The sequence below is a fragment of the Desmodus rotundus genome, chromosome 2, assembly GCF_022682495.2.
Source record: "Desmodus rotundus isolate HL8 chromosome 2, HLdesRot8A.1, whole genome shotgun sequence".
NCBI lineage: Eukaryota > Metazoa > Chordata > Mammalia > Chiroptera > Phyllostomidae > Desmodus > Desmodus rotundus.
In genome coordinates this window covers 99,245,251-99,273,230 of record NC_071388.1, presented here as the reverse complement: position 1 = coordinate 99,273,230, position 27,980 = coordinate 99,245,251, and the positions used below count along the sequence as shown (strand labels likewise).

Here is a 27,980-nt window from a genome sequence, read left to right as displayed (position 1 = left end):
AACCCACCCAGTTTCAGGCCTGGGTTTGCAGTGGTCAGACTCATCAGGAGACAGTGGAAGGATTCTAGGACTTTACAAAGCCAAAGGTGCTTACCAAAGAGCAGGAAGGCCATCACAAAGAGAGTGGTACTCAGTCCCATAGTGCTAGAGTTAAAAAAGAAAAGATAAAACATGATTAGAAAATTAAACTGAAAACAAACACGACAAGTGAAGTTTGGGATTATCTCAGGTCCCTGGGTGCACTAGAGACCATGCTATGTGCTCACCAAAGCCGTCTCCTCTTCCTCCTAGCTCCACAGAGAAGCCCTATTTTTCAGGCTCCCCTTTAGTTAGGAGGGTCATGTCATTGGGCTCTTCCCAATAAAGTTGAAGGCAAAAAAGTTGGGTGTTACTTTCAGACCTGCCACTAAAACTCCTTTCTCTTTTCTTCCTCTCTGCCGTCTTGAATGTAGAAGGTCCAGAGGAGTCCAAGGGTGTAGAGGATGGCAAAGCCTCTTTGTGAAAGGAAGCTGGTTTGCTGAACAAATTAACAAGATAACTCACCCACCCTATCGTGACTCATACTGGACTGTGACGTTAGCAAAAAATAAACTTTTCTTGTGTTAAGCTATGAAGTTTTCAGCATTGTTTATTGCAGTAGCTAGCACTATTTATTTTGGCCAACACAATGGGTATGATGGAAAAAACAGAAAGTACCTGTTTAGAAAGCAGCATTCCTTTGATTTGCCTGTGGTTTTCAAACTTTAATGTGCATAGAAATCATCTGGGAGAGTATGTTAAAGCAGTTTCCTGGGCCTTGTCCACAGAGATTGTGACTTAGTAGGTTGGGTGAAACCCATGTCCAACAAACTCGCGGGTGATGCCAATGCTGTTGGTCAGAGGACCTCATTTTGAGAAGAGTGGCACTATTCACTTAATCTACATGATAGAGCCAAGGAAGGTGACAGGAATTGCTCTAAAAATTTCTACCTTCTCTTTCTTCCTCTTTCTGCACTCACCCACTTACCTCAGCTGAGACCAAAAAGGCTACCAAGTGGCTTACAGGGAGGCACAGGATAAGGAAGGATAAACAACACTAGAAAGAGGTGAAAAGCAAACCAAATGCAGGAATATAAAATGGAGCTGAGTACAAGGCCAATGCTAAATGCTTACCATAGAGATCTGCCCACCCTGCATGGCACAGGTCACAGGTTTGGCTTAGAGTTTTAAACAGCCAAGTGAAAGGAAAACCTAACTGGTGAACTCATGAATTATCTGTCTAGAAAATAAAAACATACCAAGGTTTAGGAAAAGATATACAACTATTCCTGATCCAATAGCAGAATTCTTCCTTGGGGGTGGATTGTCTAGAAGCCATCCCCAATCCCTTTGGGCTATGCTAGATACCCTCCCTCTGCTCCCACAGCACTCAGCACAGTGCTTTGGGCTAAAAGTGTCTGTTACGCTTTTTCCCTTCTAAACTATAACTTCTCTTTTTTTAATTAAAAAATTTTGAATACATCATACCTGCTTATGGTACTAAATTGCTTACCACCCTCTCCCTTCCTTGCAGCAGTTTCCTCTGCTACTGCTTTTAGTTTCTTTTTCTTATAGCCAAACTCCCTGAAAGAATAAGCAAGTCTCTCTCCAAACCGTATTCCCTAGCTGCCTAGCTTTCCCCCATAGACATAACTGGAGGGACCACTGTTACCTATTCACAGTTTCTTGCCTCTACTTGCAGTTATTTTAGGCAAAACAAAATAAAAATATAGACCCATATTTTTTTCATTTTATTTTTAAATACCTGGTGGCACAGTATACACACTTTTGCACACTTACCACACTACCTTGGAGATTGTTTGGTATCACCACATACTGAGTATCCTAATTCTAACAGTTGCTTATTATTTGGCTGTATTCTATCGGGTGGTAATAATTTATTTTTCTAGGCCCTATCAATGGACATTTAGGTTGTTTCCAATTTTTTGTTGCAATGAAAAACTTTGATCATATGTCAAATCACATATGTGGAAGTAAGCTACCTTCCTAGAGTCAGAGGGTAACTGCAACTTTAATCTTCACAGATATTGAAAAATTGTTCTCCCCTAAGATTATATGCATATGCCCCAACTGACAAAACATGATGGTGCTTATTTTTACATCACTTTTGCCAATAGAGTATGTTTTCCAATTTGTGATCTTTACCAATAGAAAAAGTTAAAATGACATCTCACTGTAGTTTTGAAAAATATTTGTCATTGTGGTATAATACACATAACATGAAATTTCTCATCTTACTAATTTTTTAAGTATACAGTGGTATCAAATGCATTCACATTGTGGTGCGACAGTCGTCACCACCATCCATCTCCGGAACTCTTCTCATCTCACAAAACTGAAACTCTGTCCCCATTAAACAATAGCTCCCTTCTCCTCTCCCCCAGCCACTGGAAACCTCTCTTCTACTTTCTGTCTCCATAAATTTGACTTCTCTAGGTACCTCGTATAAAGTGGAATCATACAGTAGTTGTCTTTTTGTGATTGGCTTATTTCACTTAGTAGAATGTATTCACTGTTCATCTATGTTGTCGCATGTGTCAGAATTTCCTCTGTTTTAAAGGTTGAATAATATTTCATATATATATGTGTATGTGTGTATATATATATACATACATACATATATATATATATAAAACTTTGTTTATCTGTTCATTGGTTGATGGGCATTTGAGTTGCTGCCACCGTTTGGCCACTGTGAATGATGCTATCATGACATGGGTGTGCAAATACTTCATTTGTCTGGGGCATATACGCAGAAGTGGAATACTAGATTACACTATTGTAATGTTTTTGAGGACCTGCCATCCTGTTTACCAGAGCAGCTGCACTACTCCCATTAGCAGTACACAAGAGTTCCAATTTCATTGTATCCTTGCCAACACCTACCTTGTGTGTGAGTGTTTGTGTGTGTGTGTGTGTGATCCCAATGGGTGTGAGGTAGTTCTCACTATGATTTTTAAATGAATATTTTTTATTATAAGTATCAGCATCTTTTTAAATGTATAAGAGTTTATATTTCCTATTCCATGACTCTACATTTCTTTCACCTACTTCTAATTTGGGTCTTTGGCCCTTTACTTATTGATTTGTAGGAGCTGCTTTATATTTAAAAATTAGTGCTATTTAGTGACTAATTAGAAAAATAATTAGTGCATTGTGACAATGAGTTGCAAATATATTCAGTTGTTAAAGCACACAGTAGGTGTTCAACATATGAACCTCACACTGCTCCTGATTGCTCTCTTTCCCCACTTCTAGTGATTTCAGTAGGGTTCAGAGCTTGGCTTTATCTGTTGGGCCAAAGCTCATGCCACTCAATGGTAGAGCCTGGAAACAGTTTCTATGTGATTCTTGTGCACTTCCTCATATTAAATCACTCTCAGCTGGGGGAGGGAGGTGGGTTCAGTTGGGGTTGCGGGGAGGGAAGGGGAGAAAAGGCATACAACTGTAATTGAATAACAATAAAATTTTAAAAATAAATAAATAAATCACTCTCAGCATCACATTTATCATAGAATCTGAGGACCTGAGAGCCCTTTGAATCGGAACTTCTACTTAATATAAGAATCTCCCATTGATTTCAAACCAATAATCAGTATGCTTGACCTAATCAAAGATTCCACCCCCACTCCCACATGATATGTTGAAAAGGGGCACAAAATCAAGTTATAGCTTGCTATGAATTTAACAATTCACCTTGAATTCAAATAATTACCAGAAATTACTGGCCCTGGGAAATCTCGCAGAAAGGGTCTATCCCTGTAAGTCACACAGTGAGAAGGAACGCTGGGTCTGACAAGGAAGTCGGCACCATTTTTGACTTCTCTATTTGGAAACTCTCCTCTCCTGAGTGAGCAGCTGCCTCCTGTTAACTTCCTCTCATTGATACTTTTGTTGTTCTCTGGAACTACTCAGAATAAGCCTAACACACTTTGCCAAAGCCCTTTAAGGATTTGGGGATGATGATCACATCCCTCCTCAAAATCCTTGCCCAGCTGGGACAGTCCTAGTAAACGTCACTAACATTAATTTGGAGAGTGTACTTTGGACACCAGTTTGTCAGAGACCCTAGCAAAACAGGATGCTAAAATACTTGAGACAGACATCATTCTCTTTTATAAAGTATAAATGCCCGTGTGAAGAATTTCAACTCTAGCCATTTTCTCTCTCTCTCTCTGTGTGTGTGTGTGTGTGTGTGTGTGTGTGTGTGGTGGGTGAGAGGGGAGTGGAGTTGGGTTATAAGCCAGTTTCTTCAATGTCGCTGGCTCTGAAAAAGAACAGAAATGCCATTGTTCCCTCGGGAATAAGGTCTCAACCACAACCTCGAGTCATTGCTTTCTCTAGAGGGCCTGCAAAGTAGAAACCCTTGCTTTTGGAGGGAGAGAGCAAAAAGGGTAATGGGAGAGGAAAGAACCTAAGAATTTATGGGGGAGAGTCTCTGAGAGATTTCTGTCAGCTGGGAGCAGAATAAGGTCTGTAGGTACATGAACTGGTCACAAATCTGAAATGAGTAGTTGGAGGTCACTTCAGAAACTAAAGAAGAGCACCCACAGTACAACACTTTCCCTCACTTTACATGCCGGGCCCATCATGGAATGCAAGTGAGTGTCAGATGAATGAATATACTATATGTTCTCACAGTAAGGTGGGATTATTTGCCCCCATGTTACAGATGAAGAAATGGAGCTAGTAGGGGGGTTGTTGGGAAGGGAAAGTGTCCCTTTGTATCAGAAGATTTTCTATCCTGAGCTCCCATTCATTCCACAAATATTGTTTCAGCACCCACTACATGCCAGGCAGAGAATCCTCTTCTTCCCTCCAGCCCTGGACACGTAATCAGTTTTCCGTGATGGGTTCAGCTCCAGGCACATGTTACTGTGTTCCAGCTAAGCCTCACCTAGAAGAGCTCTGGGCAAATGTGAATATTTGGGCAGAAAAAAGGAGGAAATGCAGAAGGGATCTTCTATGTCTCAGGTCTGAAGCACATGTAAGATGTAATTCGGGCAAAAGGCAGTATGAAGGGGTGTGCACTGGTGGTGGCTGCAGTTGGGTGGGACAGGGAAATACAGAAATGATGACATGGGAAGTGAGAGAAGGATTCCAAGGCAGAAGTTGGGGAGAAACAAACAAAAATGTTCCTTATTTCACAATGTTGTCTAGAATATTAGTGCCAATCAGGGTACTAGGCAAAAATGCTGGTAAGTTTGCTGCTGTCTGAGGAAGGCTGTTCACTGAGACCAGCTCTCACGCAAACATTTACTGAATTTACTCAGTGTCAGGCTTGTTTCAGAGGTTTTGTGGGGGAATTTAAAGATGTTTAGGCCTTTGTCCCTCACCCAGTTCTGAAAAAAACAGACAGGGTCCACTAATAACTATAATTCAAGCTTCAGGACTAGTATGGGAGGTGGCAATGCTTATCTCCTCCCAGCAAATTAAAGTCCTGGTTCCAAGCAAAGGAGGACACCACAGCCTTTGTGGAAGGAAGACTAGGTTGGCCTCAGCCCAGCAGCGCTCAGGGCCTGACCCTTTGCCTTTGTTGGTTCATACTGCCACTGGACAAGGCAGGCTTGTGAACTGGAGCTGCCAGCGAGGTGAGAGGAAAGTGGCATGCAGGAGGAGCATAGGCTGCCCAGGGCCTTGGCTTGCCTATGGGGGGACATGCTGCATGGATTCCTTCTCAGAGCACCAGAATCCGAAGCTATCTATACCTTTAGAGCAGCTAGTACTACCTCTGAGGTACTGAGAGAAATAAGGCAGGCTTACTTCTTTTTAAAATCATTTGTTAACTGCAAATTAGGAAGAGTTCTGGGAATTGAATGTACCTGAATTTTCATGAGGCTCTGACAGGGTGTTTTATAATATGCTTAAGAGCAGTATGGGGAAATGTGGGATTGATATTAGTACCCTAATATTGCCCTAATATTGTTGACTAGTTCAATAAACATTTATTGAGCCAGGCATTGAGCTAGGTACTGGGAATGTAATGATGAGCAAACCCAGAAACAGCTCCCTTCATGGGGTTGCTGTAGTTAAGTAGAGGAGCAAGATAATGATCAAATAATCATATAAGTAAATATAAAATTATAATGATGACAAGTGCTACAAAGGAGAGGTTCATGATATTTTGAGATTACTATATTTAATGATATTTAGATAACTAGAATATGAGTAATCTAAACTGAGATTTGAAGAACAATGTGCTAGATTAAAAGTGGACACATGGTTGGGGAGAGTGGGGGGTGGAATGGAGACAACTGTACTTGAACAACAATAAAAAAAAAAAAGTGGACATTTTTGCCACTCCTCCCATCATGGTGTGGAATCTAAGCTCTCCATGAATCTGTGCTGGCTTCGGAGACTTATTTGACCAATAAAATGTGTAGAAGAGAGGTTTGGGACTTCTGAAGCTAGATGAAAAGAAGCTCTGCAGCTTCTGTCTCTCTTGGAATACACTTTCTGGAGCTCTGAGCCACCATGTAAGATGTTTCACTACCTTGAGACCATTGTGCCAGAGAGGCTATGTGTTGGTGTTTGGGTCAATAGTCCCAAATGAGTCCAGCTTTCCAGTTATCTCTGCCCAGCCACCAGGCATGTGGCTTGAATTCTCGACATCAGAGGTCATCAAACTGGAGCCTACAGACCAAATCTAGCCACCAGCTATATTTATAAATAAAGTTTTGTTAGAATGCAGGCATACCCATTTATTTCATTATTGTCTCTGGCTGCTTTTGAACTTCAATGGTAGGACTGAGTAGCTGTGACAGAGACTATATAGCCACAAAGCTGAAAAGACTTTCTATTTGGCCTTTAATAGAAAAAAATTCCCTTGCTTTAATCAGCCCTGTCCAATAGAAATATAAGGCAAGCCACATAATTTGAAAATTTCTACTAGCCACATTAAAAAAATTAAAAAGCAACAGGTGAAATTAATTTTAATAGTATATTTTATTCAGTCCAATATATGTAAAATATTATAATCCCAAAATGAAATCAATATAAAAATTACAATGGAAATTTTACATTCTTTTTCTGTACTAATCTTCAAAATGTTGTGAGTATTTTACACTTACAACACATCTCAATTAAGACAAGCTACATTTCAGGTGATCAGTAGCCACATGTGGCCAGCGACTACCAAACTAGACAGTTAAGCTCCAGAGAAGTCCATTCATTAGGTTAATACCACCTAGTGAGCCTAGCTGATGCCATCAGAAACAGAAAAATCACTTTGAAGCCTGACCACGTTTCTGACCCACAACATTGAAAGAGAGAGAGTAAAATGTTTATTGTCTTAAGCTGCTAAAATTGGGGCAGTTTGTAATGCACGAGTAGGTAAACAGAACAGGCTGAATAGGTGCTAAGTAGGTGAAAGGCTGAGCAATGGCTTGCAAAGATTCCTAGGCAAAGGAGACAGCGTATGCAAAGGCACCAAGGCAGAAGGTTGATGTGCTAAAGTGAACAGGGAGGTGGCAGGCAAGGCTGAAGAGGACAGCCGGGGCCAGACCATGCTTACCTTATGGGTCAGTTAAGGATTTGGTCTTTTTTCTGACAGCAATGTAAAACACTGAAGAAATTAAAGTGGAGGAGTGACATAATCAAGTCAGCATTTTGAAAAGATGACTCTGGCTACTGTGAAGGAAATGGGCAGCAGGGAAGCCAGAATAGGTGCCAGGAGCCCAATCAGTTGGCTGTTACTTAATTAAAAGAAGGTGGCTGTTTGGCCTGGGGTGGAAGGGACAGAAGTAGAAAGAAGTGGATGGGCTCAAGCAATATTTAGGATTATAATCAACAGGATATGGTGACGGATTAAATACAGAGGATGATGACAAGGTATTGATTGGTTCATTGATTAATTCATTCATTTATTCAACAACCGAATACCAGGAATCATTCTTGTTTAATGGGCTGATACCAGAGTGGGATTTTACTTTTTCACTTTCACATATTTAGTAAAACTATGAACGAAAGCACAGAAATCATGCTTCTGCTTTCAAATGTGCAGATGACACAAAAATGAGCCAGACAGCTACTGGTCAGTTCGTCAGCTGAATTAATAATATTCATAAATCCCCCAAAGAGAGTCTGATACTAACATGATGAGTCTCATGGGGATAAGCATAAAGATCTTACTTAAGTTTTAAAATAACTGTGAAGTGGAATAAATGGTCAGTAGAGAAGTAGCTTATCCAGCCCTGACTGGTGTGGCTCAACGGACTGAGCGCCAGACTGCAAACCGAAAGGTCACCCATTCGATTCCCAGTCAGGGCACATGCCTGGATTGTGGGCCAGGTCTCTCCAGTTGGGGGCGCGTGAGAGGCAACCAGTAGATGTTATCTCCCACACATCGATGTTTCTCTCCCTCTCTTCCTCACTCCCTCCCCCTCTCTGTAATAATAAACAATTAAAAAAAAGAGAAGTAGCTTATCCATAGTAAATGGGAAAATAACACAGATGTTAGTGTGGCATGGCTAATCAAAAATTAATTCTAATCTTACTGCGAAATTTGGTCACTATATTCTGTGCTTATCAGAGCACATTACTTGTGGTATCACGTTTAGTGAGGTTGGTTATGCTTGAATGACAATAAAAAATCAGAGCTTATCAAGAGAAGGAGCAGCACAATTCACTAGAAAATAATGAAAGTATGTCAAATGAGGTACAGTTAAACGAACTGGGGGCAAAAAAAGGCAAAGAAGTACACGACAGCTCTCTGCAAATGTTTAAAGGCCCTCCTGTGGGACAGCACACACAATGTTGCTGGAAGGCAAGTACTTCCAATAACTGGTTACAGGGAACACAGATTCAGTGTCAGGGAATGAAGAACTTTGAATAGACTGCTACACCCAAAGACTGGATGTTCTCGTGAGGTAATGAGCTCCTTCATCACCAGAATTGCTCAAGCATTTTAGGAGAGATTCTTGATTTGGGTGGGTGGTTGAACTCTGTAACTTTTAAGTTTCCTTTAAGGTTCTCATTACATTCCAAGAAATGAAGAAAAATAAACTAGATGACCTGAACACACCACCTTTCCCTGTCCCCCGCCCTGAGTCCATTTCTCTAATTTTTAGCAGGGTATGGTACATTTGGAGGATCCCCCTGTCTGGAGGATCTGCTGAGCTGACTACAAGTGGCCCAGGGCTTCCAAAGAGAGCAATCCTATAGCCCAAAAGGTGGGGTGAAGGTGTAAAAGTAGGTTAGACTTGGTCTCAGAACTGTACCCTGAGAATGGAACATGGTGAGCTAGGCATGGCGTGTTTACAGGAGAGTTGATTTCTGCTAGAGCAGATGAGGCTTTTACTCAGTATAGGCTCCAACTAAGCCTACTCATTCTGATACTTCACTCCTGAGAGTTGCCACTACATTGCTTAACAGCTTTTCTCAGAGAACTGCTGTTTTCCTTTCACATTAGCAATTGTTGATTGCCTAGAATTCAATGTAGTGGTCTTCTGCCTCTGCCCTTAAAAGGCATTGCAAGCTTCCAACAATTCTTCTCACGAGAGCCTTTCAAACAGATTCCTGAAGAGGTACAACCCTGCATCCCAGGCATCCAGCTGATGTCTTCAAGAACTACTGTCTCCTGATGAACCACTTTTAAATGTTGGATTGAATTCAAATGGATAAATATTTCAGTCACATTCTCGATACACGTGTGCACACACACGTACAAGAACAGAGGCATAACCCTATGTTTAACATTTGTTATTGGTATAGGAAGCATTGGCAAATTTCTAAGCCACAGTAAAATATAATAGTCTATAAGGACACATGGAAGTGGGGGAATGGTCATGGCCTTTTTGCAGGACGATAAGAAACGCTGACTAGACTGAACGAGAGGTGCACTTTGGGCAAACAATGAGAAATTAGCTCCTATAAGTAGGGTAGGATAGCTTAATGGGGCCTAGACTGTAATACTTAACTAGCTACTTAATGTAGCCTGAGGAAAGAGGTGAAGGCTGATATGAGAGTGATCAAGAAAACCAGTATTAAAGGCTCATAGACCTGAGATGAAGAGGCTGAACTAGCAGTACAAAAAAGGTACGTGTGTCAGTGATGCCTTGATGAAAACATGAAGACTTCCCGGTGTCCGGTGGACACATGGGATCGTGGCTACAGATGCATGCCGCCCATCCTGAGCGCTGCTTTCCTTGAGCTCCCCCACCAGCCATGTCTCCTTCTAGCCCAGGCTGTATACTATATCTGACTACATTTCCAACCTTTTTTGGAGCAAACCCCCTTGGGCCCCCACTTTTGGAGAATTTTTCTGTCTTTTCCCTCACCCATTTGAGAGCAGAGTGCCTCCATGCAGGTATGAGGGGAACGTAGGTACAAGGAAGAAATGTCTATGCAAATGCTTGAGGAGCAGAGGATTCTTTTACTCACTCCCCAGTCTTATAGGTAATTAAAGTATTAAAGAGTTCATTCTCCTCACTCACTCAGAAGAAGGAGCATAGCATGGCGATAGCATTTAGCTTTTCCTGTCTCCCAACGGCAAGTCTGTATACAAGACAGATACCTAGCTCTCTTAGTTACATCTAGAATCAGACCTTTCTGTGTCAAGGATCATGCCTTTTTCAAATTGTCAATGGCTTTGGAAACCACTTCTTCCATTTTGCCAAAAAGTGCCTATGGGTAAGCATCATGCAAAGTTTTACAGGTACTCTGAGTCTGCGCACATCCAGTCTCGAAAAGGCAGCCATCCCAATCCTGGCCGCCTAAGGGAGACCCTTCCTGTTCTCTCAGAACCAGAATCAAAGGGAGAAAGTCAATATTTCAGAGGCACAATTTGAGAGGTGTCCCCCTCTCCCCATTTCAAGTACCATCCCTACCCTGGAATTTCCAAATTACTCATTCCTTGGGTTAAGGCATTTTTGAAAGCCCCTGTTAAAATGCAAGTGCAAGCTGGAAGAAATGTGTGTTTTTTTTGTTTCTTTTTGTTTTTAGCCATTAAAAGTTGAGTTCAAGTTAATCTATCTGAGTAGGAAATGGAACTCAGAAAGGAACCATACTCACAAAAGGAGAGCAGGGAACAGGACCTTTCCCATCTTGAACGGGAGATAGATGAAAAGTGCAGAAGACATACTTTTCTTCCTCAACACATATTCAAAATGGCATCTATTTTCCAAACCTCAGCTGGAGTATACGCCGAAGCCCAGTTAGAAAAAAATCTCTATATTCGGTTAGAGATGAGGATAAGGGCCCAATAGAGGTTGTATGCCCAGCCTATCGCCCTATCCTTCCTGCCTGCCTCCCAAGCATTCTTACCTGCCCTACCATGAAAGACCACTTGTCAGAACTTTCTTAACCACCCACTAACCTCCCCGGCACCCTCCTTGCCTTTCAGACATGTTTTGCTCTAGCTGTATCTCTTCACAGCTTTAGTATCCTGGCCCAGAGACCACCACCCTCACTCCCACCTCTAGCTGGTGTTTGAAATGTGGTATTTGAACCTTGATTTTCTCTTAAAAGAATCTGGCTTGGCTCACCTTTTCACCTTTCATGTTCTCCCCTCCCCAACCTGCCCCCCACCCTGCCTCATCTCCATAAAAATCCAATCCTCACCTCCACCAGGAAGGGACATCAACATCCAGGGATATCAAAGTAACCAAAATATCAAACCCAATGACATAGTCATTAAACAGTGAGCACAATTACAAAGAACTATTTCCTTCCCTTCATAGCACTGTTGCTATACAGTCATTTTTAGTGTGACTATTTTCCCTACAGGCTAGAAGCTTCAAAGTATTGGGACCATGTCTTTTATGCTCCCTGTGAAATCCCAGTACCTGGGACATGGTAAGCACTCAATACACATATTTAAAGCATACAAATGAACAGAGATTTATAAAAGCTTTTATTGTGTACAGGATAGCTTTTGTAAATAGCATTAATGGTATCTGCAACAGACATACTATGGAACTACGAACCTATGCACATAATTAAATAGACCTATTTTAGTCCAGAGCCTTAGTCCTAAGATTGAGGTTGCATGTCAGAGAAACAGGTCATCTCCTCAGGTATAAAAATTTGAGAGTAATGGGAAGTTCCCTTGGCCCCAAATTATTTTCACCTGTCTCTCCAGAACCTTAAATAATTACTGGAGGCATTATTTTAAGCCTACTTGCAAATGCAAATATGTTCATGGTATACAGAACACAGCGAACCGCTGCCTCTGCTCTTTTTTTGCCCAGACTATTTCTTTCCAAATGAGCTATTGGGGTCTCTGGTGCCAAGAGGGGCCAATATTGGGACAGGACACTTGGATGGGAAAAAGAAGTGGGGAAAGTTTTCTGGACCAGAGAAGGAAAAGACCAAAGAAGAAAGCAGAGGCCACTGCAGAGGCTGTGGGTTTTGTCCGGCCCCCCCCCCCCCCCCCCCACCCAGCCCGGACTTCCCACTGCCACAAGCAGCTCAGGCAGGGCCAGCATCCTTGGATAGCTTCTCCTAGTGCAGAGCTACCTGGAGCCCCCAGCACTCTAAGGCCAAGAGAGGCTGTCGGTTAAGTGGCCCCTTCTGTTTCCTGCCTGTCCTGTCGCTAAGCTCACCAAAGCAGAGAACAGAATCTGGCTGAAAGACACAGTTTTGTAATGCCCCACCTCGAACGTAGCCAGTCTGAGAATCAAGCCTCAAGATCATAGGTATTAAGCATGTATTCCACAACCCTTCTTACCCCTCCCTTGACAGCCATCAGCCCCACCTCTGAACATCTGCCACAGATGCAGCTTTACTCCACACCACGCTCCCCAGGCACACGAGCTTCATAAGAACATACCTGTCACTAGTGCCCATTCACGGCAGCTCCCAGAGACCAGATGTGTAAGCCGAGTGGCATTCCAGAGGAACACAGAAGCGAGGTATCAAGAATAAGTGAAGAGGAGACTTTGTGAGCTACCCATTTTTCCTAACACTCCTTGTAGAAATAAAACATGTTAGTGCTGAGGCCAGAACGCAAATGTAGAAAGGGGAACTGACTAGAGAGAAATAGCACCGCAGAAAGGGCCGGGCTCTTCTTCCAGATAAGATTGGCAGGTGGGCTTTTCCACTGATCATAATGACTATGAATGCACTCTCAGAGAGTGAGTGTAAAGCCCTAAGGAAACCCCCCAAAGACAGCCCCAGCCACAAGAAAAAGACACATTCCTTAACACACGGACAAATCCAGGGGTGCAGCCTTCAGGCCCACAGGTAAAGATTCATCTCAGTTTAATGAAGGTTTTGCTGGGCAGCCGTATGCCAGGCACTGTGCCTGGCACAGGAGGACTGCAAGACACAGTCCTTAACCAGAGAGAGCAGAGAGACCAGGAGCTTCACCTGCCACCTTCCCCTCCAATCATTCATTGAGTACCTACGTCTCCATAGATCCTGCTAGAAGGCAATTAATATACAGAGCCCTATTTCCATATTATCCCAATCTCTTCCTAGATGTTCTAATCTAGTTGTTTCTATTACCTTGGTCCACAATTCCTGGAAGTGAGCGGTACTCTTGAGAGTGGGAACAACTCAAAGCAGAAGTGTAAAATGTGTGTGAATGCCCAGTGGATTTTTCCAAGCCTAGTGCTTCAGCAGGGACAGGCTTTACATATACAATCCCGCCCACACACCCACCGCTTCTTTTTCTGACCTGATCAGGCTCTGCAAAGCCCTCTGCTCAATGTGGGGGACATTTATGTGCCTCCAAGTCTGCAGCATTTGAGCTCAGGGGAGAGGCAACCCTCTTCAAGCACGCCTCCCCCGCTCTCTTGGAGGCTCGCTGTGTGCTGCATGGCTGGAGAGATTAAGTGACAAAGTGAAAGCTGCTATTGCTGCATGGGTTGAGCAAGCCCACTCAAGCGAAGACGTGTGGCCCAGGGGAGGTAGTGCAGGTTTGGAACTGCTGCACCAAGGTTCAATGAATCCTGGCTCAACTCCTGGACCCTGGGCGCATTACTGAGCATCTCCCAGTCTCAGTCTGCTCATCTATGAAGTGTAGTAACTTCCTTGCTGCATTGTTGTGAAAAACAAATTATGTCTTGCACGTAAATCACCTGGCACAGAGCATGCTATGCAGCTGTATAGTCTTCATTACTACTTTCCTACCTTCCTTTCGGACTTTCCAATTTTAACTTTGAACTTTCCACAAAGGTCTTCCCTCCATCACCAGAAAGGTGATAATCATTTTTCCAAAAACAGGTCTGTAAACCCCTTCAGCTTCCCCCCAGGGCCTCTCAAACCCATAGGACTCCTGCGTGGGTCCTGGCCCTGACTCACAGGGTCATCACTTCCCCTCAGCCATTCTGTGTGCATACCTTGGAAACTTCATCCTTTATTCGAATAGGCCCCACCTGGGGTTTTCCTCTGGATTTTACAATCATAACTTTTTTTATTTGCAAGGTCCATTTGGTTTCCTTATTGTAACACATGAAATTACCTACCCATCAAAGCACAGGAGAATTAATTCACATTCAACTTTGTCTTTAAGTTTCTTTCTTTTCCTTGTACTCAGCAGTCAAAATATAAGATAGTCTAAATTAGAATGTTCTGCTATCAAAATATTTGGAATAGTATTTCCCAAACTTCATTCTTTCTAGCTACTCTTTCATATCCATGTAAAATCTATATTGTTTGTTACACAATGTTTTTCTCTTAACTTTAAGTAAATTTATTTTACACAGAATCTTTGTGTTAATACTAAAACTTTTTCAAAGCAGTATCATTTGCAATAAATAAAGGATGGGTAAAAATAACATGTCACACTGGGCTTTACAATCACAGAGACATGTGTTCAAATCCTAGTTCCACTAGTTGATGTCTGTGTGTTCTTGGGGAAGTTACTTAACTTCTCTGAGCCTTAGCTTCCTCACAGAAGTAATACTAAATATCTCACAAGTTTTTTGTGAGAATTAAATAGGATAACATATATATGGTGCCTAGTACAGATTCTAGCATATAGTAGGTTCTCTCTTTTTTTTTTTAAGTTATTTTATTGTTTTCTCTTTTCCATATCCTTGCCTCATCTCTTTGTTTCAGTTTCTTCTGAGAGCAGCCTCCCTCAACGTCATGAGCCAGGCGGCAGAAATAAAGGATGATATGGTGGTGTCACGGGATTTTCTTACCCTAAGATTTAGGGTTGCAAGTTTATTTAAGGGATCTCAGAAGTCATTTCAGTCTCTCCTCAAGCAAGAACCCCCGTGATGGTATCTCCAACAGATGGATATTTAGACTTTGCGCCCTCACTTATGTCAGAAGAACTCACTAGTTGATAAGACAGTTTATAAGGGTCTTCTTTATAATAATCCCACATCTCCCACCTTTCACTCCCCAGACCCATAAGTACCACCAAGTTGACCCTGTCCTGTTTTCTGGAACTACAAGAATGTATATTAATTTCCAGGTTTACATAAAACCCTTGAAATACTTGAAAGCAGGTTTTATAAATTTCCTGAACAGTCTCTTCTCTCAACTAAATATAGTCACTGTCTTCAACTGTCCCTCATATGATGTGGTCCTAGACCTGATCACTTGGTGGCTCCCCAACTGCCACCTGGTTCCCTGAATTTGTCAGCATGCCTCTTTGAAGAGAAGGCTCACAGGATGGGATGGGCACTAATATCACTTTCGTTAATAAGTCAGAGATCAAATTAACCATAAGCAGTTGCACTGGGAGGTTGGCTGACCATGATTTTTTTAAAGAAATTTTTTAAAGAGTTTATTTGTTTTTACAGAGAGTGAAGGAAGGGAAAAAGAGAGGGAGAGAAAGATCAGCATAAGAGAGAAGCACTGATTGGGTGTCTCTCATGTGCGCCCCAACCAGGGATGGAAACCACAGTGCCAGCAAGTGCCCTGACAGGGAATAGAACCAGAGACCTTTCACTTTGCCAGACGATGCCCAAACAATTGAGCCACACCGGTCAGGGCTCACCGTGATTTTTTTTACATGTCAAGTCAGATCACCACCTGCTGGCCCCATCTTGTTTGTGTGTCAGTGTTTGGGGCCAATTAAAATTACTCTGAATCCCATACATGTTATCCATTGTATTAGTTATCCCTCTAGCCTTGTGCCACTCAAAAATCTGATAAGGAGGCCTTACCCAGCGGTCCTAAGAGCCAAGGACAGAGAAGTTTCAAAAGCAATGGTGGGTCAATGGCAGTCAACAGTATCAAATGCTGAGGAGGTGGAGTAGAATGAAGATCAGTTCCTTGTGTTTAGGGAGAAGGAAGTTGCTGGTAACCTCAGAAAGCTGCTTTCTGTGTAGGGCTGCTTCCTCCACTGCTTCACTCCCGGATGTTCTCAGGGCTGAGGACTACAAGGAAAAGCATCAGGAAGGGAGTGGCTACAGATGGTAGCTGAGGGGAAGAAACAGTTACCTTCCTGATGTTCTTGCTCAGCACTGCCCAAGAGATGTTTCCCTGGGACCAAATAGTTAGGATTAACTCTGGGAGGCAAAGTGGGAAACTTGTAGGCATTTGGAAACATCTAAAGAACACTCAACTGAATGTTTCAATTTCAGCCATATATTTGTTGTTATTTGTAAGTGGCTTCCTGTGGCCAGTGGGTGGAAAAGGCAGTCTAAAAGTATTCCAGGTGGTGGTGGTGCAAATATAGGATAAAATAGTTCCCACAAATAATTGTAACAGCATTATTTATTGAAATGTTAATTAGTGTTTCTTCTCTGAGTTTTCTTGACACAGTGATTTTTGCAGGGGGGAAAGTAGAAGAAACCTACAGTCAAAGGCACTTCTGGACTCTTGTGAAAGCCCATGGAAGACACAATACAGGTACCCTAGAAGGTGAGAGCAGAGAGACAGAGTGCTTTTGTGATGCAAGAGGAAGGGAACAGGTGTGTGGATACTGTAAACAGTGGAACCAAGCACCCACTCTTGGTGCTCCCAAGGGATAACAACCTCAGGGACGACAGATGGCCTGCGCCTACAGAAGAGGTGCCTTTGGTTCAGGGGTCCCAGCCTTGGTAGATAATGTCAAGCCCACTGTGACATGGGGACAGAGAGCTGCCAGACTTCACAGACCACTATGGGCTAGATAGTGAAGTTGCCAATGGCCACTGAGACAGACTAGGGACTTGAGGCCCTTTCACCACTTTCTACGCACCGGGTAAGCTTTCTGAATTCTTCCTGGGCTTCAGGAGAGGAAAGGAATCCTGAATGATCAAAATAGAGTCTCCTGTCCAACTGGCAGAATGGTGGCTCAGAGGTGGTATTACGTTGAATTAAAGGAAATTAAAAAGTGATAATCTCTTACATGCTTGGATTCATGTACAGAAATTCACACCCTATGCATAGTATAATCACTGCAGGGGGTCTGGGATTGGACTGTACACATAGTTCCCAAATTGTTCTTAATTCAGAAGTGATGCAGCTCAGGGTCAGGTTCTGTTCTCATTCCCAGCCCTACTGTACAACTTCTAGTAACGCTGAATAGCCACTCACAGCCTCCAGGCTCTGACTCTCCCCTTTTGACGAAACTGAGCTGGGTCCACAGACAGGGTTCCCTGACACAACCTGAGAGAGAATATAAAACATTTGCTATAAAAGTTTCCTTTTACTGCTATTGTAACATTGTATTTTTAGAATCCTTTCTCCTTAAAGCATAAATATTGTAACTGCTAAGAGAATGCCACACAGACTGGGAGAAAATATTTGTAAAATGAATATCCGATAAAGGACCCGTATCCAAAATGCACAAAGAACTCTTAAAACTTAAAGATAAGAAAACAAACAACTAAATTTAAAAATGGGCAAAAGAATAAGCAACCAAAAATGGGTTCAGCTGGGGTGGGGTGGAGGGATGGGGAGAAAAGGCATACAACTGTAATTGAATAACAATAAAAATTTAAAAAAAAAAAAAGAAAAGAAACAGACTCATAGATACAGAGTCAGGCTGATGGTTGGTTGCCAGAGGGGAGGAGGATTAGGGGGGTGGGTAAAAAAGGTGAAGACATTATGAAATACAAATCGAAGAGGAAAAACTCAAGGACGCAGACAGTAGTGTGGTGATTGCCAGGGAAGGTGGGGAGGAGGGAGATGGAGGAGGGGAAGGGGGACACATGGTAATGGGCGGGGACCTGACTTGGGGTGGTGAACACACAGTACAGTGCACAGGTGATGTGGTGTAGAATCGTGCACCCGAATCCTGTATTTAATTTTGTTAACCAGTGTCACCCCAATAAATTCAATAAAAAGAAAAAAAGAAGTACAAATTGGTAGCCAAAAAATAGTCACAGGGATGTAAAGTATAGCATAGAGAATATAGTCAGTAATATTGTAATAACTATGTAGGGTGCCAGGTGGGTACTTGAAATATCGGGGGACCACTTTGTAAGGTATATGGTTGTCTAACTGCTATGCTGTACATCTGAAACTAATAAAAATAATATTGAATGCAAACTGTAATTGAAAAAAATAATTTAAACGGGCAAAAGATCTGATCATACACCTTGCCAAAGAAGATATACAGATGGCAATCAGTATACGAAAAGATGCTCAGTATCACATGTCATTAAGGGAGTGCTAAGTACAACAACAACGAGATACTACTATACAACTACCCATTCAAATGGCTAAGCCCCCCCCAAATTGACAATACCAAATGTTGGCAAAGATGTGGATCAACAGGAACTCTCATTCATTGCTGGTAGGAGTGAAGAAATGATATAGGCACTTTGGAACACATTTTGGTATTTTCCTATCAAACTTAATTAACATAACCCTACCATATGATCCAGCAGTCATGCTCCTAGGTATTTACCCAAATGAGCTGACACTTACGTCCATACAGAAACCTGCATGTAAATACTTACAGCAACTTTATTCATGACCTCCAAAAACTGGAAGCAACTAAGATGCCACTCAATAGGTGAGTGGATAAACAAGCTATGGTACATCCACACAATGGAATATAATTCAGTGCTAAAATGAAATGCACTCTCAAGCCACAGAAAGACATGGAAGAACTTTAAACGTATTTTGTCTAGTGAAAGAAGCCAGTCGGAAAAGGCTACATACTGTGTGATTCCAACTAAATGACATTCTGGGAAAGACAAAACCATGGAGATGGTAAACAGATCAGTGGTTGCCAGGGAATGTGAGGAGGGATAAAAAGGTGGAGTTACAGGGGTTTTTAGGGCAGGCAAACTATTCTTTATGACACTGTAATGGTAGATGTACGTTATTATAAATTTGTCAAAATCCATAGAACTACAGAACGCAAAGAGAGGAACTTACTATAAAGTATGGACTTTAGTTATTAATAATGTATCAATATCGATTCATTAATTGTAACAAGTATCACACTAAGGAGAGATGGTCAAAATAGGGGAAACTGTGCAGGGAAGGGGGGCATATGGGAATTCTCTGTACTATTTGCTTAATTTTTCTGTAAATCTAAAGCTGTTCTAAAAATAAAGTCTATTCATTAAAAAAAATACACACACTAACCACATGCACTGATTCCTGGTAAAGTAGCTCAGTTAATGATGTGACATTTTAGAGGGCTTCTAGACCAGTGGGTAAGAAAATTAGCATCAATTTCACAGTCCAAAGCTTCACTTCTCCTCGTTGCGCACACGTAATCCAATGCCCTACACACACTGCTGCTGTGGACCATCTCCAGTTTTGTATTTCTGCCCTGTTTGGACACTTTCTGCAGATTTCTGGTGCAGAGTCCATAGATTTTTATGTCAATTCCTTAGGTAAATAAAAGAAAAAGCCCCATTGTTTTCTAAGGGCCAGATCAATTGAAAAAAAAGCTTTCAGTTCCATGTTTCTAGAGGAACATTCTTAGAAATGTAATAAGGTTTTTTTTTTGAGGTGGTGATACAGTCTTGACTTACAATTAAAAGCAAACTTTATACAGTTAAGCATTAGAGATTGAGTGTTTTTTCTTTGCCTGAGCCCAATTTTGCCACCTCGATATTTCTACCCTACAACTGAGTTGCCGAGGTTGGGCGAGATCCTCAGTCTTACAGGCTCTACCGTGTAGTCCTGGACTGGTTGGTTTGGTATCTCTGACTGCCCTGGGGTACCTTCTTTTATTTACTTTCTCATGATGCAAATTAACAGCCATCATTCATGCATGCTAAAGAAAAAAAGAGGCAAAGTGAATTGTTTCTTAACTTGTATTCAATCAACTCCTAAACATGGAAACTAGGACCTAGTGACATACTTTTGTCTAGATGTTCTCGAAAAGGAACTCAGAAAGGCAAGACAGTTATTTGTAAGATTCTATGAAGTGAATGTGAACGATTCTTGTCTGCACTTTCTCTCAAAATCAAATGATGGGTTAATAAAACATGCCCAACTTTTGCAGCAAAATATGTTTATTTGGATTGAAAGTTACATTAGCATATATTGAAAGGAGGTTAAGAAAAAATGTCAAAAGAGTAAGCATCGTGATGTATGCAGTTTAGAAAAAGGAGTACAGTTGTACCAGGCATGGGTGTCACCTTCTGGTGAGCTGTGACTTCAGCAGTTTGGCGAGTGGGCAAGATGAGGAAGGTGGGGTTGGGTAGAGCTCTGGCTAGGGAGACCAACTCCAGCAAGTGAGGAGCCTGTCTTTCCATATCCAGGGTCTCGGAGGGGTTGGTGGAGACATGGCAGAATGGGGTGGGGTTATCCTGGCACCCCCAGAAGCAGGAGTTTCTGCGAAGTGCGATATCTACAGTGGGTGGGTGGAAACACCTCATCATTTCTCCCTGTGGGACAAGGCCCATCTCTGGGGGACTGGCCCCAAAGGGCCAGTTACGAGCCAGACCACAGGTCAGGAAACAAGGCTAAGCCAGAGAAGGACTGCAGCTTGTGGAACCGAGGGACTCACAACTCACCCCATGGACACTAGAGACCAGGATTATAACAGCAAGAACACATCCAGAGCAGCTGTTTTGCCTGCCTGTGTACAAACACCTCACGAAAGGGGTGGGCAGAGCTTCAGGGGCAGTGCCAGGCGTCCGTGGAAACTGGTAGTAATTATAGAGTCTAGTGACACACAAATTCATACATTTTCATGCTTTACATTTGTCCCTACCCATCATTTTATCTCAGTAACATTTCCCATTTTCTAATAATACTTCAACATCCACAGATGCAATGGTACCATTTGGAACTTTTACTTTTTAATAGTTTGCCTTCATTCATTCAACAAATACTTAACCAGACCTGATTGAGTGCAGGCCCTGGGCTGGTCCTGGGATCCCCAGTGAGAGAAAGCAGAAGGTCCTTGCCTTCCCAGAGCCTGCAGGTGAGTGTAAGAGACATACACCAATCTAATAATGTCAAGGTACTTGCCACCAGGCAATTTTCAACATAAAAAACTTCAGTTAAGGATGATGTCCTAATGACTAAATACCATCTTAAGAGCATGAGGTAGATTTACTAGGTCATGTAGGTCACAATTAAGAAAAATTTCCCCAGGCCCTCCATCTCAGGAATAGGCTTCTCCAAGAGACATCGGTTCTCCTTCACTTTGTATTTTAAATGGTCACAATGTCTACATGACTACTAGTCATGGGTAGCAGAGGATAGAAAACTCACTCAAGGGTAGGACAGACTAAATGATCCTTAGCTTCTAATTTAATAATTCTATATTCTAGCTCATCAGTAAGATTTATAATACAATACATACGAGATGGACTATTAGTTAACAAATAACAAAACTAAGTAAAATATTTCCAAGACAAATGAAACACATAAAGCAGCAAGTTTCAAAGTTGATACCAATAAACTACCAACATTGGTGATGGCACTTTTCAGAACTCAACAAAGTAAATATCCAATTCCAAACTCATTATCCTTTCAATCCTCAGTGTTGCCTGAGAATGTTAAACCCCAATGCAAAAGACTGCGGTCTCTGAATTTAAAGTGGCCCGTTTGCTTAAGGGTATGCACTCGCGCATTCTGAGAAACATCATTTCTTTCACAAAGCATCTGACATCTGTCATTTCCTTTACAACCTCAGAAGAAATAAAGTGAGGTAATATTCTAAATGTAAAAGTTGCTTAATGTCCATGTTTTTTTTCCTATGTGTGTAGGGGAGGGAATATAATACATAACAAAACTAACACATTTTAACAAATGGCAGCATATTTCAAATTTAGGGAAGCATGAAGATCTGTGAAAACACCTTTTTATGCAAAAATATTTATATAAGAGTATAAATAAAACATGCACTACTAACTAAAATAAAATAGATTACAATATACAGAACACAGCCAATATGACTAAGCTTATTTTAAAAAGTGAAAGAACCACTGGATTTTTTAAAGCTTCCATTTCACAACAAGGTCAAGGGCAGGGCATTGCACCCCCAAAGGCTCACTTCCCTCTGTCATCTTAGTAACCAAAAGCAATGTGCGTAAGACTTCTGAGAACCCTTAAGATATGCAGTTATCAATGTGGACTTGCAGTTTTCAAGTTGGTGGTGCAGGACCATAGAGGTGCAATTTTTACAGCTCTCTTTGCACACCTTTTATCTGGGAGATTGCAAAGGTCCACCACCACACTGGTGTTGCTACTTGAAATTTTCCAGTAAAACAAGATGTTGCTTCTCCTACTCTTCAGCAGTGTAAGTAAAGGATGGCCTCTTTTGAAAAGGGCCTTAAATAGCTTTCCTCAAATCTGGTTTAAGATGGAAAATAATCACACATAAGCCTTGTACTGGTTGGCTACAATTTTAATGCGAGGAGTTAGAATGTTTAACAAGGACACATTGGTAAACCAATTCCATTTTTGCGTTTTGTGGGTTGGAGACAAAATACTGCACTCCTCATTTCACTTGAGTTGCATTTTCACTGTGCATGCCCTATTTGCATACAAACAAAAGAGATCATTTTTAAAAGAGGTTTACTTTGTTTTTGTTTTGGTCCTTAGGGATGACTGTGGTAAGCAAGATGGGACTGAACAATTTTCATACCTTGGATTTCACTGTTGTATTGCTCTCACCCTTCACTTTCTCTTTCTCACCGCCCACTTCCAATTCATTGGCGGCTAGTTTGGGGGTATGTCCCCTCTTGTGTGGACTATTATAATAGCCTCCTGGCTGGTTTCTGCTCACTATTCTTTACCCTATTACTATCTTCTATCAAAAACAATCTGATTATAAAATATCCTTGCTTGAAAGACTTGCTATCTGTTCCTCATGGGCTAGTGGTCACACTACCTAGCAAGGCACATAAGGCCCTTCAAAGCATGAATCCAATTTTTCTCTTCTGTTTCTATCAATCAGCCCAAGTAGCTAACCCTCTAGCCGCACTTGAACTGTGCACTGTTCCTTGATCCTCCCAGACCTTTTCACACTTTTTGCCTTCTTTGCTTTTGCACAAGCCTGGTCCTTCTGCCTGGAATGCCTTTCCTGGCTTGTCTATTTGCAAAACTCTACTCTTCCTTTGAGATCCAGATTATTCCATAGTTCGCGGCTGAATCCTTCCAAGCAATCCTTCCCTCCATATCTGTATCTATCTTCCTCCCTCCCAAATCACATGATTTATTCTTCCATTATAACAGTTTCCTCAGTGTTAAAATTTCACTGCTCACATGGACACGTTTCATTCCCCTTTGCATCCCTGGTACAGTAACAGTTCCAGTAAACACAACTGCAGTTAACATCTGTTAGCTGATTGCTTACAAAGAACTTTAACTGTATTACTTCATTTAATCTACACAATAAACATACAAAGTTTTACAAATGAGGAAGCTGAGTTTCAGAGAGTTTAGGCCACTTGTCCAGGGGCACACAACAGGTGATCTCAAGATTTTAGCAGGATATAGAATTGAATGTTTGAATTTCTAGCCAATAATGTTATATGACTATCAGTAGAATGTCAGACAGATAATAGTACCTTTTTTGGGCATAGTTTGGCACTTTTTGAGTAAGTCTCTCCCCTCTGCCCCTTACTAATTGTGTGACCTTGAGTAAATTACTAAGCCTCTCTAAACCTCAATTTCCTCATTTTATCATTTAACGGAGAAAATAACACCTTGTTCACACGGTCATTGTAAAGATTCAGGGACAACACGTCAGTAAGGTTCCTCGCCCCACTGCTCATCACAGCAAGCAATCTTTTATTCCTTCCCACTCCGAGCCATGCACTACGTATTCCTCCGTCACTCACTTAATCCTTATCCTCTGAAAATTTGAGACTAAACCTTCTGACAGATGAAGAAACTGAGGCTTAGAGAAGCAAGTAACCTGTCCAAAATTCCTTTAATCTAAGGAAATGTTTTTCCTAAGGCACCCAGAACTGATTGGGACTCTCAGGTCAGTACCTAAGTAGTGTGTAAAGAAATCACTGCCCGTATGTATGGAAATAAAAGTAGAGGCATTAAAGAGACTGGGTTTGGATTTTTCTTTTTCTTTTTTTTTCTAACTAGTTTTCCTGGCAATCATGAACACATAGCAAGCCAGAGAATTCTCCTGGAAACAGAATCTTGAGTGAGCCACTGAATGGTCACATTAACTTATTATTCCCTGTGGTCTAAATTCTCCATGTCCTTCAAACTTCCACCTTCTCAACTGGGCCATCAATCAAGTCTCCCTCTTCACCCAATCCATTTCCTTCCAATCCCCAGCTGAAGATCTTGAAACCATGTCCAACCCAGCCAGAAGGGAATAAGACAAACGGCCTCTGCCTTAGGATCTTGTGTCCTCAGAGGTGTATTTCTGGGTCCATACTTTCAAACACCCTCACCTCTATACTCCCAGCTCTCATCTGCCTCGTGCCATTTGGTTATTCCTTCCCACATTTTCATGCTTCACTTTTTAGCCCAAGGCTTTAAAAAAGACTCAAGTGCCTGAAGATTCCTGGCTGGAACTTAAATGAACAAAGTAGGCCATATGGAAGGAGGAGAGATTATACCCCATTGGAAGTTGAGCAGCCTCTGCCAGATTCACCAGTTGTTACTGTAAGGGACCACTATTCTACCAGTGTGCCACAGTACACTGGTGGGCTGCAAGAATTTTAAACCATGCAAACCTAACTATTTGGTCAGGCACGCTGACCTACTTTCCCTTAGACTGTCAAATAAAAAAAAAAAGACAATAACCAATACAACAGTAGTCATTCAGTGTGAATGAACAAAAATTCTATCTATTTGTTGTCAGATCAGCAATATATATATATATATACCTATATATATATGCCATAGAATTTTATTAATTAGTTTATTTGTGCCACAAGATGAAAAAGGTTGAAAATTGCACAACACAAGTCACAGGTTAAAACTGGTGGTCTGGGCCAAACCAACCCATCCAGACACTGGGGCATTACACATGTAAAAATCTGGAGATTTCACCTGTAAGTCTACCTTTCTGATGTCCCTTGAAATATAAGACTGTGTTGTGCTGGACCACACTCCTGCCCACAGGACAACAGAGTGGTGACCAGTAGTATTGCTTGAGGTAGGGCTCGTCTGCTGGTGTCACACAGCTGCCACCATTCATACATCATGAAGGTATGATACCCACATGCCTGCATCACTCACTTGCTATCTGACAGTCTCCACGGGCATTCCAGGTCTGCCACTCCTGACTTAGAGTCTGTACCTCACCACTTGATTGCTTTTTACCTTGATTTCATCCTGCTTAGCCAAGCAATATAAATTCACTGTAGATTTAGCAATTTCAGTCAAAGAAAAAAGACCCTATTTCTATAATCTTACCAATCTAGAGGTAACCACTATGACTATTTTCACATATTTGTTTGCTCTCGTTTCTATGCATTATTTTTATGCATTATTTCCTTTATTATTTCATAGCCTTATGTTTAATTCTGTCATTTCAAAGTCATTTCAACTTCACTTATAATTTACTTCACCATTCACCTAGTATGAAAAATTTAGGTTGATTCTTATTTTTTATTATATTAAGTAATGCTGTAATAAATATTTTGTACATATATTTCCATATCTATTATTAATTTATTATTTAAATCACTAAATGTAAAATTATTAGAGCAAGAGGAATGAGCATTTTTCATAAAGAAAAGTGGTTGTTTATATATTTTCTAGAATTAGAAATGCAATTTGAATATGTTACCCATGATGATAATGAGCAAAAATATCTTTATAGATTAAAAGCAGACATAACAGATATTAAATTATTTTAAGTTCAGAAGGCTAAAAATGGGGGGTTTATGATAGCTTCATGAAGATACTCACATGATTACAAATTACAGGACATGATTTTATTTTAATGTTTTTGGTATCCTACCCTTACACGAAATATATTTTAGGTGGCTTTAACCTTTTTCACCTTCATTGAGCCTGCACTTCTCTTATCTATAATTAGGAGTTCTACTACCGCAACTCTGGATTACAGGTAAAAATCTACTTACTAGAACTGAATCAGGAAAGGTAGAGCTAAAGGAAACTGAATCTTAATTTAAGATATAGGAATCCCCAAACAAGAGGTGTTGGTAAGGTGTGGAGAATCTGGAACACTTGTGAATTGTTGGTAGAAATGTTGATTGGTATAGCCTCTATAGAAAACAGTATGGATCCTCAAAAAGGTTCTTAAAAAAATAAAAATTGGACTGCATTATGACATGCCACTTCTAGGTATATGAGTATATCTTAAGAAACACCAAACACTAATTCAAAAGAATATATGCACCCCTATGCTCACTGAAACTATATTTACAATAGCCGAGGTATAGAAGTAGCCTAAGTGTCCATCAATAGACAAGTGAATAAAAAGTTGTGGTACATGTATACAATGGAACATTAATCGGCCATAAAAAAGAATGAAATCTTAACATTTGTGACAGCATGGATGGACCTGGAGGGTATTATGCTAAGTGAAATAAGTCAGTCAGAGAAAGACAAACACCATATGATTTTACTTATATGTGAAATATAAAGAACAAAATAGAGAGAACCAAGATGGCGGCGTAGGTAGACACACTGCGCCTCCTCGCACAACCAGAACCGACAGAGAATCGAACAGCAAGGGGGACCAACACCAAGGAAACAGAAAATAATCATTCATCCAGACTGATAAACCGGACGAACGGCGGGCAGAGAAGCAGACCGCTGCGCAACCCAGGGCTCCAGCTCGGGGAAATACAGCCTCAAACCTCTGATTGAAAGCGCCCCTGGGGGATGGGGCGGCAGGAGAGACTCCCAGCCTCACAGGAGAGGTTGTTGGAGAGACCCACAGGGGCCTAGAGTGTGCACAGGCCCACTTACTCGGGAACCAGCACCAGAGGGGCCCAGTTTGATTGTGGGTAGCGGAGTGAAAGACTGAAATCCGGAGGAGAGTGAAGCGGGCGCCATTGCTCCCTCTCAGCCCCGCCCCCACGTACAGCAGCACAACGCAGCGACCAGCATTACCCAGCCCGGGTGAACACCTAAGGCTCCGCCCCTTAAAGTAACAGACGCGCCAAGACAAACAAACAAAAAAAATGGCCCAAATGACAGAACACTTCAAAGCTCCAGAAAAAATACAACTAAGCGACGAAGAGATAGCCAACCTATTGGATGCACAGTTCAAAGCACTGGTTATCAATATGCTCACAGACTTGGTTGAATCTATTTGAAAAACAGATGAAAAAATGAAGCCTATGCTAAGAGAAACAAAGGAAAATGTACAGGGAACCAACAGTGATGAGAAGGAAACTGGGACTCAAATCAACGGTGTGGACCAGAAGGAAGAAACAAACATTCAACCAGAAAAGAATGAAGAAACAAGAACTTGGAAAAATGAGGAGAGGCTTAGGAACCTCCAGGACACCTTGAAACGTTCCAACATCCGAATTATAGGGGTACCAGAAGGAGAAGAGGAAGAACAAAAAATTGAAAACTTATTTGAACAAATAATGGAGAACTTCCCCGATCTGGCAAAGGAAATAGACTTCCGGGAAGTCCAGGAAGCTCAGAGAGTCCCAAAGAAGCTGGACCCAAGGAGGAACACAACAAGACACATCATAATTACATTACCCAAGATGAAACGCAAGGACCTA

The 27,980-nt window shown here is 41.5% G+C and overlaps 1 protein-coding gene across 4 annotated transcripts in view; it reads right to left on the bottom strand.

The window, feature by feature from the left end:
- CD86 (CD86 molecule) overlaps window positions 1-27,980 on the bottom strand; it is a 99,586-nt gene that overhangs the window by 25,130 nt on the left and 46,476 nt on the right. For 2 of the 4 annotated variants that reach the window (XM_045185895.2, XM_045185894.2), the window contains one exon: window positions 95-144. In XM_045185895.2, the coding sequence (XP_045041830.2) occupies window positions 95-140 (46 nt within the window). In that variant the 5' untranslated portion in view covers window positions 141-144. Of the gene's footprint in view, window positions 1-94; window positions 145-12,808; window positions 12,965-27,980 lie in introns of those variants that run through there. The other 2 variants (XM_045185893.2, XM_045185892.2) reach the window with 2 other exon arrangements.